Consider the following 17,201-nt stretch of genomic DNA (forward strand, 5'->3'; position numbering starts at 1 on the left):
TTTTCTGGTTTTTTATTTGAATTTAATATTTTTGCAGAATAGTGTGATGTGTGATTACATGCTTTCTACCTACACATTTTGTCTGGTCCAAAGACAAAAGACACAGAATGAACTCACGGTTGCACTATATTTTCTTAACTAATTTGGAATTGATGCAACCGTTGAATTAGTAGCCCGTGCAACATATGCCACATTACTTTGATTTAAGTCACACATTGCAATGTGCTTATCTCTTATGTAAACGTGAAAATTGTCTTTGGGGTGCCTAACTTGATTTTCTGCAATAAAAACGCACAATTTTAATTTTAAAAATGAAAAAAATAAAACGAATATAAGTTTAATGTTCCACTCAGTCCGGTGTATGAAAACATGCCAATTTGGTCGATAATTATGCGAAAGTTCCATATGCACGTTTAATTCAAATTTCATATAAACTACAAAAATATTTTTTTTTTAAATGCATTGAATCCAGAACAAATCGTTCATTATCTCGAACTTCTGCAAATGATGAGCAAGAAAATTTATGCGATGCTTTTTATTTATGATCAATGACTTTTAATTTGCCAATTGGATGTGCCATCCGAACTGGTGTGAATGCAATACAATGAAAATCATACGCAACATAAAATCCATTCGATTTTGTGGTGCATTTTTCTGCGCCCAGTAATGAGATGAGCAAGAAGAGTCACAGAATGTTAACGTTCATTGTTTTCAAATTCTAATCATTTGAATGCTGGAGAAAATTGTACAACACATATACCGTACCGTTCAGAGATATGTGCCATTGCATCAGTTGGACAAAAGAAAATGCGTGACTTTTCGACTTTGGATCGAAGCCTCAGTGTTCGCCTCAAATGAAAACAATGGCATTGTTCGACTCTTTCATTCATGCACACACGTTCGCTATGAATGGCATGCGATAGGCAACTTCGGGCTTTTTTGCCTCTTTAAATAAAGTCTTGTATGGTAGCGAGAGACATTTAAACAACGGAAAAATATAATTTATGCGAAAATTTTATCGTTATTTCAATTCTCGTATATATATAAAATATGTGCGCCACCATGCGACAGTGTGTGCGGTTTGCAATTGTCTTAGTTTGTCGACGACAAAGGGCACCGGTTCATTGTCGCACTTGATCATTAAATGTTTCATGGAATTTCGTTTAGTTGTGCCATTGCCGTTGTTGCATATGAATTTCAAATGGGAAATCTGAAGCCAAAACAATTACCGGAGTATATTTTGCCATTATATTGAATTGAAATGCTAGCTTATTGCCATCCATTGAATATGGTTGTAATGTGTGCATCGCACAATTGAATTTCAAATGCGAGAGTCATAGGGGGAGAGAGGGAGAGGAAAAAACGACGTTCTTTCATTTGAAGCAAATCGGAACATATGAAAGGAGAACCGATTCATCCCGCCTCCGTATTATTACAAAACTTGGACTGGGACATTTCAAAATGCCAAACAAAAACAAAAAAAGTCTTAATACAACTCATTGAATGTGTGAATATGAATATAAATTCATTTGCATTCATACGGTGTACGATAGACGCCTACAACTATGCAAAACCAACAACCACGCTCACTTTATAATTTAATGAATTCGCTTAATTGTATTTAAATATTGAATCTAATTGAATCAACGTTTGATGAAAAAAATAGATAGAGAGAAATAGAATCACTCGAATAATTGATTTAAATTAAAGCCTTTAATTCAGCAAAAGTGAATGTGTGTGCAACGAATTGATATAAAAAACTCTTTCTAGCAACTTTGATGGAGAAAAACTTTATATTTTATAGTTGAAAAAACGGATTACTGCAAGACCAAAGTCAAATGTGCGAAATTAAAAATGTATCGATTTAATCGCTAATGAGGGACCGCTATGTCAACACAGCAGTTGATTTTTGTCATTGCATCGCAGACGATTTCTTCTACATTTAACTCGTTTACATTGCCAACTTTAGTTTAGACAATTTCTGACTTTAGGCTCGAAAAACCGCAAAACCAGTTTCACAGTTCAATGGCCCAAACGTGGCAAATTCGTTGAATTCAAAATGCGAAAGAGTGATGCAGACAAAATCAATTACATAAATTAAAATAAATCGTACGCATCGAAGAATGTCCTCGTTACAGTTAAAGTGAATTGTGCGAAATGCACCCGAATATTGATACAGATTCTGAAGCGATTATGAGTCTCTTCGACACAGTAAAATGAAATGCCAAAAAACTAACGTACAATTTGTATCACGAATATGATGAAAATTTGTAATCTAAATAGAGAAAAACCGACACCATCATTCGGAGCTTTAATTAAAACACTCTCGTTCTCGCTTTATGCGGTTTAAGTTGTCATTTAAGTTTTCTACCAGCCGTATAATCATCTCGTATCCCCTCTTCGCATATCCATCAGTGCAATGACCAGATTAAAGTGTGCTTCATTTTATCAAAATAAAGATTTCCACACGATATAATTCCAAAAGACAGTTGTGCATATTTTATTCATTTTTTTTCTCGAGAAAAAGTTGACTTTTAGTTCATTACCTTGAATATACATTGAGAAAACAAGATAAGCGTGCGAAAACGAAATGTAAATGAATTCCCGCAAGTGAGAAAATAATCCAAAATACATCATCGTTTGCTACCTTTTTTTGGATTCGAATCATTTACACGCCATTTCGAATGGTGGTTACAATGGCAATGAGACGGAAAAATAAATGTTTTTAAAGTCAAATGATTGCATTACTGCAACAAACACAACACCAAATATATATAAATCAAATATGTCATTCGCTTTTTTCGTAGATAAAAAGGTAAACCTTCTTCTCGCTTACTTTTACGATAGATTGATGATGCACACACATTCCACACTCGTAAAACTCATGCCGCGTGAACACAAATGCAATGAATAATTAATTTTTAAAACGAATTCAAAAGCAAATGTTTTATGTAAATCGGTGTAAAAAGCACTGTGAACACCCTTTACCTAGTTTAATACACACATATTTGGTACGGTTTAAATACACTCGATTCCCATGCGAATGAACACACCTTCGGAGTTTGTTTTTGAAACTTGAATTGACACAAGATGAGAAAGGGGGAAAGAGCGAGAGAGAGAGAGAGGAGGAGATATAGAGGAAAAAAGAGATAGAGTCTTAAAAAGAGAGAAGGAAAGACAGAGGTTAAAAGAGAGAGAGAAAAGGAAAAAAAGCGAAAGTTCGAAAGGTAGAGAAAGACCAACAGAAAGTGAGAGGTGTAAACTTCAATTAACACCTCTTGAATGAACTATATTTGTCATAATTTATTCAGTCGGCTGTCATTATTTAAACTCGACATTGGGCAATGACTGTTTGAGTCACGGGAGCCATACGAATTGAACGAAACATAAAATTTTGAGAGAGAAAAAGATAATATCCATTTGATTTTCAATTATCATAATTGCCCGATAGAATAACTGACAAGCTCACAAATCGAGACCAACCACTCGTCGAAATGGTGCACGTATCTATCGGCCACATGTTTCGGTTTTTCTGTCTGAAATTCAATAACGGAAGAGATAAATCAACGTGAACGGTGAATGAACCTTCCTACACACGACCATCATCCGACTCCCCCAAAAATGACAATAGAAAACATCACAAGTAAATGGCATTACTCTTAGGATTTAGTCTTATGCATCTTTCATACCAGTCTTTTTTTATCATATTTTCGTACTTTTTCTTCTCTCATTTTCGTGTGTATCATTGTTTGTTGTCCGAATGCTGGTCCGATAACAACAGTCGACGGCGGTGATCACGACGGCTGAAAATGTGCTTCTTGTAATGCTGTTATTCTTTTCACGAAAAAATATTACATTTTTGCACGAATAGGAAATTCCTTTTCCTAAGAAAGAGCAACAACAACAAAAAAAAGCGAGAAGAAGAAAAAAAAGATATAAATTTCACATTTCTTTCTTCAGTGCCGTGCACCATTCATTTTGAACAACATCGTTTTTGGTCATATTTTCTCCATGACACACACCAAAAAAATATTGTACACATTTTTATCTCAATAAAAAGCGAGCAGCCAACCAGCGATAAAATGCATACGGACGAAATGGATAAACGTTTCGAAAATCACGTTTGACTTAAATGCACTTTTATGAAAACAAAAACAAGATTAATCGAAAAGCGTATTTCGTGTTTAATGCCATCCATTCGGTTTTCTTCAATTTTTATACATTGTTGGTGCAATTCAATACTACCAATTCAGATAGCTATTGAATTTTCGTCGCTCCGCACGAAAAACATGTTTCGTATCAATAATATCGTATTACACAGTTGATTATTGATGTTGTCAGCAATTTTGCTTCAATTGTTCTCTCAAATCAATTTTCCATTTCAAACCATTTTGCGATTAATGGATCATTTCTATCCGGCCGACCAATTTGTTTAGCAATATGTTGTTGCCTAGTTATTGGAAAGAAGTCATCAAGAGACATTTGAGTTGAAATCATGATTGAAGCGATTGATTTTTAAGCCACTCCACAATTCCATAAGTTCATTAATACACCAAATAAACTCTTCAACAAAAAAGTCCCAAAACTCTGCCATATTTTCCCAACACGTTCAATCTAATCATTTTGAAAACGTGTGTGCCACGGTTGTGTACAAAAATCATAATTTCAAATTTGTTGTACCTTTTCGCTTACTAAAATTACGGGAAACTGTAGCATCTGCATCCGATGGCTTCTCTTCATATACTGATTCTTTGCTTTTCCTTCCGTACGTTGAACATTTCAACTTGAAATGCAAATCATTTGCATTCGCATATGGCAATGTTGTTTGAAATTTAAACGTTTCGCATTATTGTCCATTTCGTGGAAAAAAAGAACTAGATGATTTTATTTGGAATGTTTCGTGATATGTGTTTTATTTCGTTTTGTTTTCCAAACTGATGTCATCAAAGCTTGAAAGACAGAAAAAAGCATAGCAGTAGTTTGAAATGCGAACATACAAAATAAATGGTGCCAATTATGTGCTCTGTAGCCAGAGGCAAAACACACCTAAACGAGCAGAGAAAATATTTTTTTTCGTATTGTTTATTTTTTGCCGGTGCTTCTGTATCCTGAACTTCTTTCCGACCATTTTTTCATCGTCATCATCATCGACAACGGGAGCGAGAAATAACACAAATACAAAACAAAGCCCGATGCAAACGATTTATGAAGTTCGTCATCAGTTTGCACGGAAATCCGTAGCGTTCATTATAAAACAAGCAACGCATTGACTAAATGCTCACATTGGTCGCTGCCAAATGCACGTATTTCAAATCTATCTCTAAATATTAGGGGCAGCGATATTAAGATGCAATGTGAGCTCATTATAAACGGCTTCGATGAAAAGAAAAGTTCAAATTGTGCAAAAAGCATTAGTATTTTTTGCGCACAGAAAAATCATTTGAGCCTGAATATTTCTGGTGCGTTGTTTTTCAATTTTCCGCTTTTACCTTTCTCTTGATTCTTGCCGTTATGACATTTCTTTACTTTGTTCTCTTCTTTTTCTCTCTCTTGCTCTCCCAGGGTCTGTTTTGCGTTCCGTCTCCCCACTCGAAAAATATGAGATCTTCTCCGTGTGAGCTAATGCAAAAAAAAAAATCTCAAATAAAACAAAAGGTTCAGTCATTTCGTGCGGTACAATATGACCCTGTACCTGCGACAGGTGGTTAAACAAAAACTTTGGTTCATATTTTTCATTCAAAGTAATTTTGTATTGTCATTTTTTTCTCCCCACTTTTTTATATTCATATTTTCCGTCGCACATGCTGTTTGTCGCAGTCATATGAAGTGATTTCACCATGGGGCCATCATCATTTGTCATTTTTTGTCCGCTGCAGAAAGAAAACTCCATTTCCGTTTTATTTACTGTAGAACAGCATACAATCCGATACAAAGTTCCATATGAAAAACTCAGCGTGCACACAATGGTGAATAGCTTTAATTAGCTTTCAAATGGTTTTTTTTACTCATCTGATGAGTTCATAATTTGCTTTCAAATGTTATTGTTTACATTGTTTCCTATGAATTCATTACATTCCTCAAATGATGGTTTTCCATAAAGAATTTCTTCTTTTTTTGTAGGTCACATGCCGGAATCGAAAAAGGATAAATGTGCGTATTGAAACCGCAATACTGAACACACCTTCGGCCAGATGAATCGACGCTGAGTACGCTCTGTATGGCCTGTTTTCAAGGCAAATTAAAATCAAAGCAACATTTCTCTTGAATTTAATTTAGTTTATGCGTTTGTTTGCGATATACCTTCAGACATGCAAATAGCGTTTGTTAGCAGATAACCGCAATTATTAATTAATTTTCTGACCACAATTCATTCGCAGACCAAATGTTAAGTCGTATAGACGAAAATCGTCGCATCAGTCGAATTGAACGATGACAGACGATTTGTTGACGATACAAATACCAACGAATATTTGAGTACGCATTGCACTTTAAATGTGGCAAACATATATATACATTTATTCGAACTGTATTTGCCATGTGGTCGATAAAATAGGACAATGTTATGTACCCTATGTATAGATACAACTGAATTGATGCGTCGTTGGATGATGCAGTTTTTGGTTTGCCGCACTTTGATTTTTGGCATATTGTTGTCAATGAAAATGGCACAACATGCGTGTTGGGACATTCAAATCGACGAAAATTATACAAATCGGATTGAGAAGCAAACGAAGAATATGTGGGCTAAAAGTTTTAAAATGGGATACAGCCGTTTTTGAATTAATAAATCACTAACAAACTATTTTTTGCCTTTAATTTTTTTCTTCGATTAGAAAGCCTCTTTCTTCTTCCTTTTTTTTGCTTCAGATAATAATGATGGGCAAACACATGTGTGCCAAATCAAAGAAGTTCAATGCAGATGATCGAACGAAACTTTCTAACCGATGCAGATTGGATTGTTGGCCAACAAACCATAATTTGGCTTGATTGTGTCTTGTCACATGTTCTCCATATGAGTGTATGTCCAATCGGAATACATGTTATTTTATTTGCTGATTTTAGATCAATCAAAACAACATCGAGAGATAGGGAGAGACAGAGAGTGTATGGTTAACCGACAAATTGGCAAGTCATTGATATTTTAACAGCACTGAAAATACCTTGTCATCAAATTGCACATAACCAATAGTAAATGTTGATTTCTAGCGAATTAAAGAGATAAAATCTTATGAACTGACGTTTGATTTTTTTTAAAATCGAATGAACAAAAAAAAAAAAAAGAAAAATTAAATCATCTCAACGACAATATTCCATTAAAAGTTAGATCGCAATTTAATTTAGAAACTGAATTAAAATCATTTTCGTGAAATGGAAAAACAATTCATGATTATTTATATCTTTTTTTGGTGAAATCAAACTGCCGCCTTTGATCTTAAAACGTTGGTAAAACTTTGTTGTTGAAAATGTAAAACATAAAGCACTCTATAAAATCATTTAATCGCATTTCATATTCTCAATTGAAAATTTGGACACGTAAATGAACATAACCGTTTCATGGCGAGCGAAAGAGAAAGAAATACAGAGAGAGAGGCGGAAAGAGCATCGCACTTTTGGTCCCAAACATAAAACGCATTGGTATCGTCGTTGCAAAAACATTCGACGATGTACTTTGTATACTGTGCAAGTGCAATTCTCTGTGTACCATGGCATACACTCCCCTACGAAACAAAACGATATATCATTCCCTGTGTGTGTGTGTCTGTTGTTTTTTTCAAATGTGTGTGTAAGTCAGTGTGCGTGGAACGTGCTGTTAGCCGAGAATGTAAATGTTGGTCTCTCGCACGTACCAAACTCATTCGAAATCCATATAATTTGCCATTGTTTGTTGTTCGGCTGTTATTTTGTTGAAATGCTTGATGGTCAGTAATTTAATGAAAAGTTTTGTAATTGTAGTCGGTGGTGTTTTCAGTTGGGATAATACCATGGTTTGCATAAAGCTGCGATGCCATTCGCATCTCTCACTCTTTTTGCATAACTGTATGTGTATGTGTGTGATGGTATAATGATGATGATGATGTGATGCAGACGAAACGGGAAAGACAAAAGCATTGTGTCTACAGATATAAATCCGAGTGGATGAAATTAGATCTCTTTTACGTCATTATTGCTGAAATGGATTTTTGGTGAAATTCTTGGTATTTCAATTTTCAAACAAACAAATTCACATTTTACTGAGTGCCATTGCACTCGACCATCTAAACATTGATTTGATGAACGCACACACACACACCATACGATGCCATTCGGCAGCAACAGCAACTTTGATATAGTAACAGCCAAAGTAACAATGACAGAGTGCCGACTCTATTTGGCGATGCGTCATTAATGAATTCATGAAGTTTTGCCGTTCGGCATTCGATTTATAGCTAATTTTCGTAAGCAAACCAAAGGAATATGCCGACCACTTTTAAAGGAATATTGAAATACCTTCTAGCACGAACTTACCGCAATTTCTTTGATCAAATTTAGCGGAGTAATGTTTCAATTGTTTTCATTGGTGTTTCGCTGTCGTTATCATTGTCGAATGCAAATACACACACACATTTCGATAAAGCCATTCCATTTGGTTGAAATTGTATTTGAAAATTGCCAAGTGAATAAATGTTGATTAACATCATTACAGCTATTAGCATCTATATAGTGGCTACAATACCGTAAGTCATCATGAAGTCAACACAACTAGAGGTTCCGATAGAAACAATTGGTAGAAAGAGCTTTAGACGAAAGTTGGTATATTGCGAGGGAAAGAGAAAGACGGAGAGGTAGATAGAGAGAGTTGAATAAGGCGATGGGCGTCGTAGTAACGACTGCTGAGACCATAATTAAGTGTTCTATTAGAGTCTGTTTGATCGGAAATCCGAGACGGATACCAAATGCTTGTGTCACGTAAAATTTTAATTAATGCTCACGGGCGTGAGCCAAATCCACGGCGGAAAGAGTAACTGTACGGCAAACATTGGCCCATCAATGGATCTCGCTGTTAAGCCGATGCGCCATCATTTGCACAGCGATCTGATTTCATTTATTTTGAAACGCATTAAAGTTACCAAAAACAAACTTCAATTTAAACAAAAATTTGTAAACCCCTTTTTCGTGCTCAACCAAAAAAAAAAAAAACAAAAATTCCCACTTTCAATGAATTTTTAATGCAAATCGAATTTAATGGATTCACTGGTGAAAGTGCTCATTGGAAATGAAACCGGATATCGATTGATAAATTAGTCTTTTCGAAAATTGTGGCACTCGTATCGAATTTCTCTGCGTTTAAAATATTAATGGATCAAGTGAAAGAGTAAAATTTAGAATAATAATATAATTTTCCAGCCTGCAGCTAACTAAAATGTGAAAACGTTTATTGAAATTCGAACCAATTAATCATTCATTTTTCTTCAAAAACTAGTTATTTAATAAACATTTTAAACAAAAAAAGACATTGTCTGAGTCTCAGACTCTAAGATCGTGGAGAAGAAACCGCATTTTCTCCCCGATTAACAAAAAGATTGAACTATGGTCGGGTCGAGGTTAAAGTACAACATAAAATTGCTGGTCGATAAATCTCTATCAAGTCAATAAATGAGCGAATGAGTATGATATTATTGCATGTTCTTAAAACATTATTAATAATCGCCATAATTGAATGCGGTCGGATAGGGTGCGCGTCATTTTGTGAAATGGTTCTTAACACTTGCACACTAACCATCTTTGCCATATATTGCAGTCGAAGAATGAGGCTCATAGATAAATGACATCGTTTTATATTATTTCTTCGCGTCATTTTTTTCATTATTTATAAACTTTGCCATAAATTATGACATTATATGCGAATGAATTTCCTTTATACTTGTAGCATTGCCCCATTGACTTGGTACTTCAAATTACGTATTGGTGCTAGACATTGCATTTTAATGGAGAGAAGAGGAGAAAAAGAAGAGAAAAAAGAAACAACACAAAGAGAGAGAGAGAGAGAGAGAGAGAGATAGAGAAAAAAACGGCCAAATTGCCAAGGAAAGAAGTTGAACGAAATGGAAAATATGAGCATAAATGAAATGTGTTCGAGAGAGATTACAAAGAAAATTACAGCAGCTCGTTCCCATTAAGTATTTGCGTAACGGAAAATGCAAGCAATTGAACAAGCAGCAACACGCTTTTTCACGTTAACATTCATAGTCATTCATTCGGTTTCGTACATACGTTAAGTACCCGACGACTCATATTTTGTGATTGTCGCAAAAATGCGACGCGGCCACATATAACGCATCCATAAAACGACGACCAAAATTAGACAAATAGTAATAATAGTAAGCGCATAATTTATGATGTCATTTATTTTCGTGGTATTTTAATTTCGTTGATGAAATGGACGTCGTTTGATAGCACGTTCGTCCGATAAAAAAAACCATCACAAACCATCAAATTGGATGGGTGAGGGAGCAAATCAGTGCAAACACTCTGCATCATTTTACAAATGTTATCGTGATCGTAAATTTGGCGACAATAAAGCAAAATTAAAAAATACCACAAGTAGTTGCCATAAAAATGCGCTTCAAACACACTCAATACACACACACACACACACACACACACACACACACACCCCACAGTATCGCGCGCATTTACGATGGCATAGCCAAAGTCTCACTGGATTGATTTTCGAATTTCCAATAGTTTTCAATTTAACACCGCCAAAAAATCAAGCGGCATTCTTGAGATAGTTTCAACTTTAACACAAAATTGTGAAGTTGAACGAACGCGACATCGACCTCAGCGATTTTCACATTAGTTTCGGTCGCACCCCGAAAATGAAATTGATGTGGTGAAACCAATGAGCTGAGAAATAACTTAATTTTCATTACACTAGGAAAAAAACGACTTGGTTGAACTGATAATGGCCAAACCTTTAAGTGGCCCAACATATACACATAGTTTCTTGATGGCGAACACATTGCTCGCATTAAATGGGAAAACTTTTGCCGATAATTTTATTTTCACAATTTTTTTTTTGTTTGTGTGTTGTGTGGAAAAGCAGCCGAAGTAAGACCCAATGTATAAATCTAAGGGTGTAGTGGAAGCTGCTTCTACTCTATGACAGCCTATTGAACGAAAAATCACTCACAAAACAAGTTATTCGGTTTAAAACTTAAGTAGAATAAAAGACTTTGCAATCATCGACCGAGAGCCGATGTCAATGCGGTAAAAATCCAAAGCAGATGTTTTTGTTTGCATCAATTCGATAATATACTGAAAGATTTGGGACAGGCATACAACAAAAACTCTCAAACAGGTTAAGGAAAACTTTTCATACAAACATCGGCATCATTCAAAAAAACTACCCCGAAAATTCCAAATCGACTCGCTCGACTTACGTCCATTGAAAATATGGTAAAAGTTTCTCCCATAACATTCACTCTTAAATTGAGAATTATAGTGTCGAAGACTTACAATCACATTCTATTTATTTGTTATTATTTCTTCGGATTTCTTTCGGTAAAACATACTGCATTGCTGCTATCGGTGAGTGATTTTAACGTGGCGCATTACTTATTGATAGAAAATGCATGGAACTATACGAGTCTGAGTATTCATAAGTAGAAAAGTCTTCAGTTGGTGAGATTATTTTTTTCATTTTCTTATCAAACTAGACGCATTTTTTGCTACGGAATTCGCATCGCAATTTTAAGCGATTCGAATTGCTAATCAAAAATTTACGAAAATTCCCACACATGTTCATCGTCTTAACATCCCAAAATCATATAAATTATTCATATTCATACATATGTAAGCTGAAAACTTTCATTGAATTTCAATTTTTACCTTTTAGTGACTGAATTCGAAGAAAATAAACCGAAAATGGAAGATTTGAAAACAAAAATATCGTATTCACCCATAATAAGCTTAATGGTTTATGATGTCGACGATTTCATGTCATCAAATTGTCAAATTCAGCAGCAAAACTAAACATCAGAAATTCTAACGAAAACGATTTATGTTACCTGAATACCTTACAATGGAAGTTTTTTTCTCAGTGAAATCATTTTTATAGAGAATGCATTTTTTTATGTCTCAAACAATGCAAAACATAGAATATACAGTCAAAACACGATGTATTCGCACATTTAGTATGACATCGTGCAAGAGAGTTTGAAGTAGTTTTTTCATACATGTATGCGAAATATGGATGTGTATGAATGGAAACTTAACTTAACTTTTCATCTTTTTGATGAACGAATTTCCATTAGTGCGAGCAGGATGAATTCTACAAATGTTGCCGTTGTTCAACAATTGTCCGAAATATTTTTTTTTTTACATTTTCTCTGAATGAAAATATTTACTCATTTTGTTCTGAATACAAAAGGCAACGGCAACAGACAAAAAAGTACAAGATTCAATTAAATTTAGTTTTGTTTTATGCCAAAGATATTTGATTTGTTATTTGTAACAAAAGATGGATATTATTTTTATGAATATTTAGCTATGGAATGAAAATAAATATTCATTCAAATTCAAAATATCCTAAAGTTTATTTTGATTTCATCTTCTGTTATTTAAAATACAAATTCAAAACTAAGTAGGACATTAAAACAGGTTAAGGTTTTCACTTGAGATTGGTCAACTTGCACAGGATAGCACAAATTGGTTTCAAGGTTGACCGTTTTTATAGTTAAAAGTCATTAAAAGTCTGGAGTTGATGCCGGCGCTCCACCGCCTTCATGAGATGGGCCACTATTAGATGGTTGGAAATAGTATTCATTCTAGAAATAGATCAGAAAATAAAAATCGTTTTAGAAAACAAATAAACACAAAATCGAATGTCAACAAAGCCAAATTTACAATGAAAAGACATGCTCCAAGCAATGTAGCTTTAACGCGAACATCCAAATCCACCGAGAAATCGAAAGTGACATCATTGAAATTGTCTTTAGAGGAAATTCCTACGTCTTGGAAAAAACTGCTATGATGCTTCTTTATTCGACCAACTTCTTTACCGTCCAACGATAAGACCTATAAAATTACCATGCATTTTTTTCGTTAAGAAACAAACAAAAAACTGGTTCAAACAATTGTCTTATGCGTTAGGGATAAATATTCATATTTTGAATTGAAAGCTTTTGTGATACCAGCCCACACTAATACAAACAACGTTAGTAACACCAACATATTCATATGTCTATTGAAAATATCGAGAGGAAAGTATGTTTTTATTCAGACATTTCTCAGCCATAAGCGCTGAATAACATACTCTCTTCTCGATATATTCAATAGATGTAGGAGCGGCTTTCCGCGCGCTCTTTGTGAGTGACAGATTTGTGCTCTGTGTGACAGATTGCTGAATGAGTGATTTAAAAATATCGTTAGTTTACCTTCAATTTAAGATGTCCTCCAGCTAATGTAACCGATGTACCATTAATATAAAAAATCACTTGATTTTTGGAGTTCATTATTTTTAATTTTCGGTTTATAATTGAGGATTCTTTTTTAACTTTTCCAATAACGTTACCACCTGGTAGTGACACTTCTAGATATGAACTGGAAGATTTACTTTGCTTCATTAAATGTAACACTTCGACTCTGCGGTGATCGAATATGCTCATGTTAAAAGCCAAACTGTAAAATAAATGAAATCATCAGAAAATCAAAAAAAACTTTTAATTCTGAAAGTTCAAAAGAAATAAATAAAAAAAGTTGTTAACCTCGCACTACCGAAACAATCACAAGAAGGTTCATATTCTTCAGCGGCGAAATACATCTGTAATAAATACAAGATGCAAGAGTATCATATTATTTACATTAAGAATAACATTTATTTTCTCACCTCTTGACCTGCCGCGTTTTTTATGATGCGAGTATATCCAGCCCGTTTATTTTTCTTTTCTCTGAGTCTAGAAATAAAAAAAAAGAACACGTAAAATTTAAGAAATTTGATCGGTTTAGAATAAAAACTCGACTTGTATTGCATTTGTATAGACTCGAAGTTTTTATTTTAGCCCATTCATTTGACAAGCAGCTAGTCGAATACCAAATAAATAAATCTTACAAGATTCCATTTGTTTGACTCAAAGGCTCCAAGCCTGGCGGACAATCAGCAACTCTAGGTGCATCTGTGTATTTTTTGTTAAATTATTAGAAACGTACACTTATGAAATACTTTCATAATAATAATACTCACTACTTGAAGAACTGGGTTGGTTTGAAATCTAAAATAATATTTGAGAATTTTGAAGTTTTTAGTTGACTTTAGAGGAATAAGTATTGTGATTTGTAAGTTTGATTCAAAATCTACCAGATTTTTTTTATAAAATCAACCAGAAAATGATGAAAATTGTGCATCATTTTCTCAAGAACTCAAATTGACTGACTCTCATGCAGATTTTTTTTTTAATTTCATGAATTACTCTCTATCAGTGTTTCATATCGCTATCAGTATCCGCAAGATATCTGAGAGGGAAATATTCAACCACACATGACACTGTCTAAATTAGACACTGGAGATGGTAAGCGTGTCTAATGCAATTTTGACACTCATATCTGACTGAATATATCCTTCTCAGTTATCTTACGGATACTGATAGCCATACCTCATTATTTCCTGATGGTTGATTAGTGGCTGCTCCTCCTCCTCCATCTACATTAGCAATTAAAAGCTATGAAATAAAGAAAATCCAAAATGTCCACTATTAAAAACATTGATTTTTAATTAATGAGTTTAAATACAAAACAATCTTTCCTGTGGTGGAAATCTCGAAATGTACAACAATTTTTGGTTATTATCAACTTTTTAAATTAATTTACCTGAGAAAAAATGACTCTGATGAAAAATTGAACGAAAACATTTCGATTCAACATTTTTTTACTGTCGAGCTACAACGTTTTCAGAATTGTTCAAATTAGTGATCTGGTAAAATAACCATTTGCTAATCGTTTCTATCAAATAGCTTCGGTTTATATACGTTTTGTAGAATGAAAATATTGTGTCACGCTGAAAATTATGTAGAAAACCCTACAAAAAAGTGTTGATTCAGCTACATTCCGTAAGAGTCACATTATTATAAAAATAATTCCAAAGCATTTTCTCATATGATAAAAATTCCATAAAAATTGATGAGATCAAAGAGAGATTGTGGCTGTGACAAATAATTCATTTTTAAACTGTACCAAAATCTTGTGTCGGATCAAATACAGAAATCTTCTGCAATATTTAATTTCATTCAGTTATAAAAGCTACTCACGAAAAAATATAAAATCGAATTATTCAAATTAGTAAATTGATCGTTTTCTCAAAATTACAACTGAAACGAACAAACTGCAGTAAAAAGCAATATTTTACAATTGAAAAATAGGTTAATTAAGGAGCAGGGAAAAAAGCGATAACATTTCTCCACATTCTTTCTTTCGACGTTTTAATTTTTTTTGTGAACAAAAGATATATCAACCAAGAGCTTGATGTTTTTTTCTCGTTTTGATGAATAATTGAGTCTAAACACATTCAGGCATGTTGCGTTTTTATATCTCAATATTTCCATTAATAAAGCGATTTTTGAAGTTAATATAGAATTTTTCGAAAGCTTGAAAAGATAATGACAATAATTTTATTTGGTCGAGAACAGATGTAGAAAAAATAAATAAATAGTTTTCCGCAACTTAACTTTAACTTTATCTTTCTAGATATTGAGTAATCTGTACAAAATTACAAATTACGAACTTCAGTCGAAAAAAATTAGCTTGCTATGTATTGTGATGCAATAAAAGAAGTGTTTTTACGTACAAACAATCAATCTGACACTTATGCCAAAGTGGAAGCTCAAAAGGGAATAACCAATTAATAAATTGATTTACTATTCATTAATTTGTACATTCACAGCACATGAGTAAAATTATTATTCTACGCGCGACTCATGTTACTTCTTTCAATTAGAAAATGGTTGTTGTTGTCTGTTATCAAAAAGGAATATGCGCATTTAGATTCAAAATGGTAAGCGAAATGAACAACAATCAGTGGCAAGAGGAAGGATGTAATACGAATGTGAAAATTAGAAGGAAATTGTCGAGTTTTTTTTGTTTCTTCGTTCAGGCGTCGTTCCATTCAAACATATAGTCTGATGATTGGCGAAGTGTTGATACATTTTTATGTTTGCAACACATTCATTTCCTTATCGAAATTGCTCATCACCGTGAACATACACCATTTCTACTATAACATGCACAGCACCTGCTGTAGTAACAGCCAGCACTTTTCTGACTGGAATTCACATTCACCATTTTTTAATTATGTTTTGTTTTTTCATGTGAATCAAAAAGCAAGAACCATGAGGAAATGGAATGATTTTTCCACATTTTCTATTGGTATCAATTGCATATGTGGTGGATCGAGTCGATTTGATTTTTAAGTGGATTTCATACAGCTCGTTTACTTTAGTTTTGGCAAAATACACATTAAATCCGTGCATAAATGAACGTAATAACATACATTCACTTGAGGATTTAGATCGGCGAGCGTATTTTTTCGAAACATTTTCTACAAAATAATGACTTTTCAGCTTGATTTAAGGCAATTTGTTAGACATGCAGCGCGTAGATTTGCAATTAGTAAATTGATTTGAGTTTTTTAAAAGCTTTTGATGATTATCACCATTAATAGCATTTACGATTTGAATTGAAACGATTTTATGTGCAAAACACACGAAAGTCGATTGTATGGTAACTTTCATCACATTTTAAGTAGAACCGAAGAGCAAACCGCCTATATTGATGAGATTGTAAACAATCTGCTCGGAATACTTATAATCGATTGGATTTTCAAAACTAGAGTAACAAAATCCGCTTTCTAACAACCGCCCCCAAAATACTGACCTTCTCTTTCTCATTACACTTAACTGTTCGCCAAGAGAAAAACCTAAAGAAAAGCTCGTCGTTTCAACTAAAAAGATTACGGCCAAATGAACAACTTGATTCGCATTATAAATGCATTTGTTTAGCTCCAATTATCTGAACGCAATTATTTTAAGAATCGGATACATTGTTTTCATGACAAATAACAAGAATGACTTCGTATTACTTTTACATGCAATCAACTGATGGAGAAAACGGACCATCATACAACATAATTGAAGTGAACGAATGAAGAAGAAGAAGAAAATGAAAAAAGA

The 17,201-nt window shown here is 33.8% G+C and overlaps 1 protein-coding gene across 1 annotated transcript; it reads right to left on the reverse strand.

The window, feature by feature from the left end:
• Positions 1-12,553: 12,553 nt before the first annotated feature.
• On the reverse strand, positions 12,554-14,982 carry LOC116341703 (phospholipid scramblase 1-like). Its single transcript, XM_031768936.1, has 9 exons — positions 14,848-14,982; positions 14,634-14,699; positions 14,225-14,252; positions 14,093-14,156; positions 13,871-13,937; positions 13,749-13,804; positions 13,419-13,662; positions 12,889-13,059; positions 12,554-12,809 (listed from the first exon to the last, which is right to left on the reverse strand). The coding sequence occupies exons 1-9, from the start codon at positions 14,899-14,901 to the stop codon at positions 12,729-12,731; spliced, it is 831 nt and encodes a 276-aa protein (XP_031624796.1). The 5' UTR covers positions 14,902-14,982; the 3' UTR covers positions 12,554-12,728.
• Positions 14,983-17,201: the final 2,219 nt, after the last annotated feature.

Source organism: Contarinia nasturtii, unplaced genomic scaffold (genome assembly GCF_009176525.2).
Source record: "Contarinia nasturtii isolate CC-2019 unplaced genomic scaffold, AAFC_CNas_1.1 Cnas_scaffold_745, whole genome shotgun sequence".
Lineage (NCBI taxonomy): Eukaryota > Metazoa > Arthropoda > Insecta > Diptera > Cecidomyiidae > Contarinia > Contarinia nasturtii.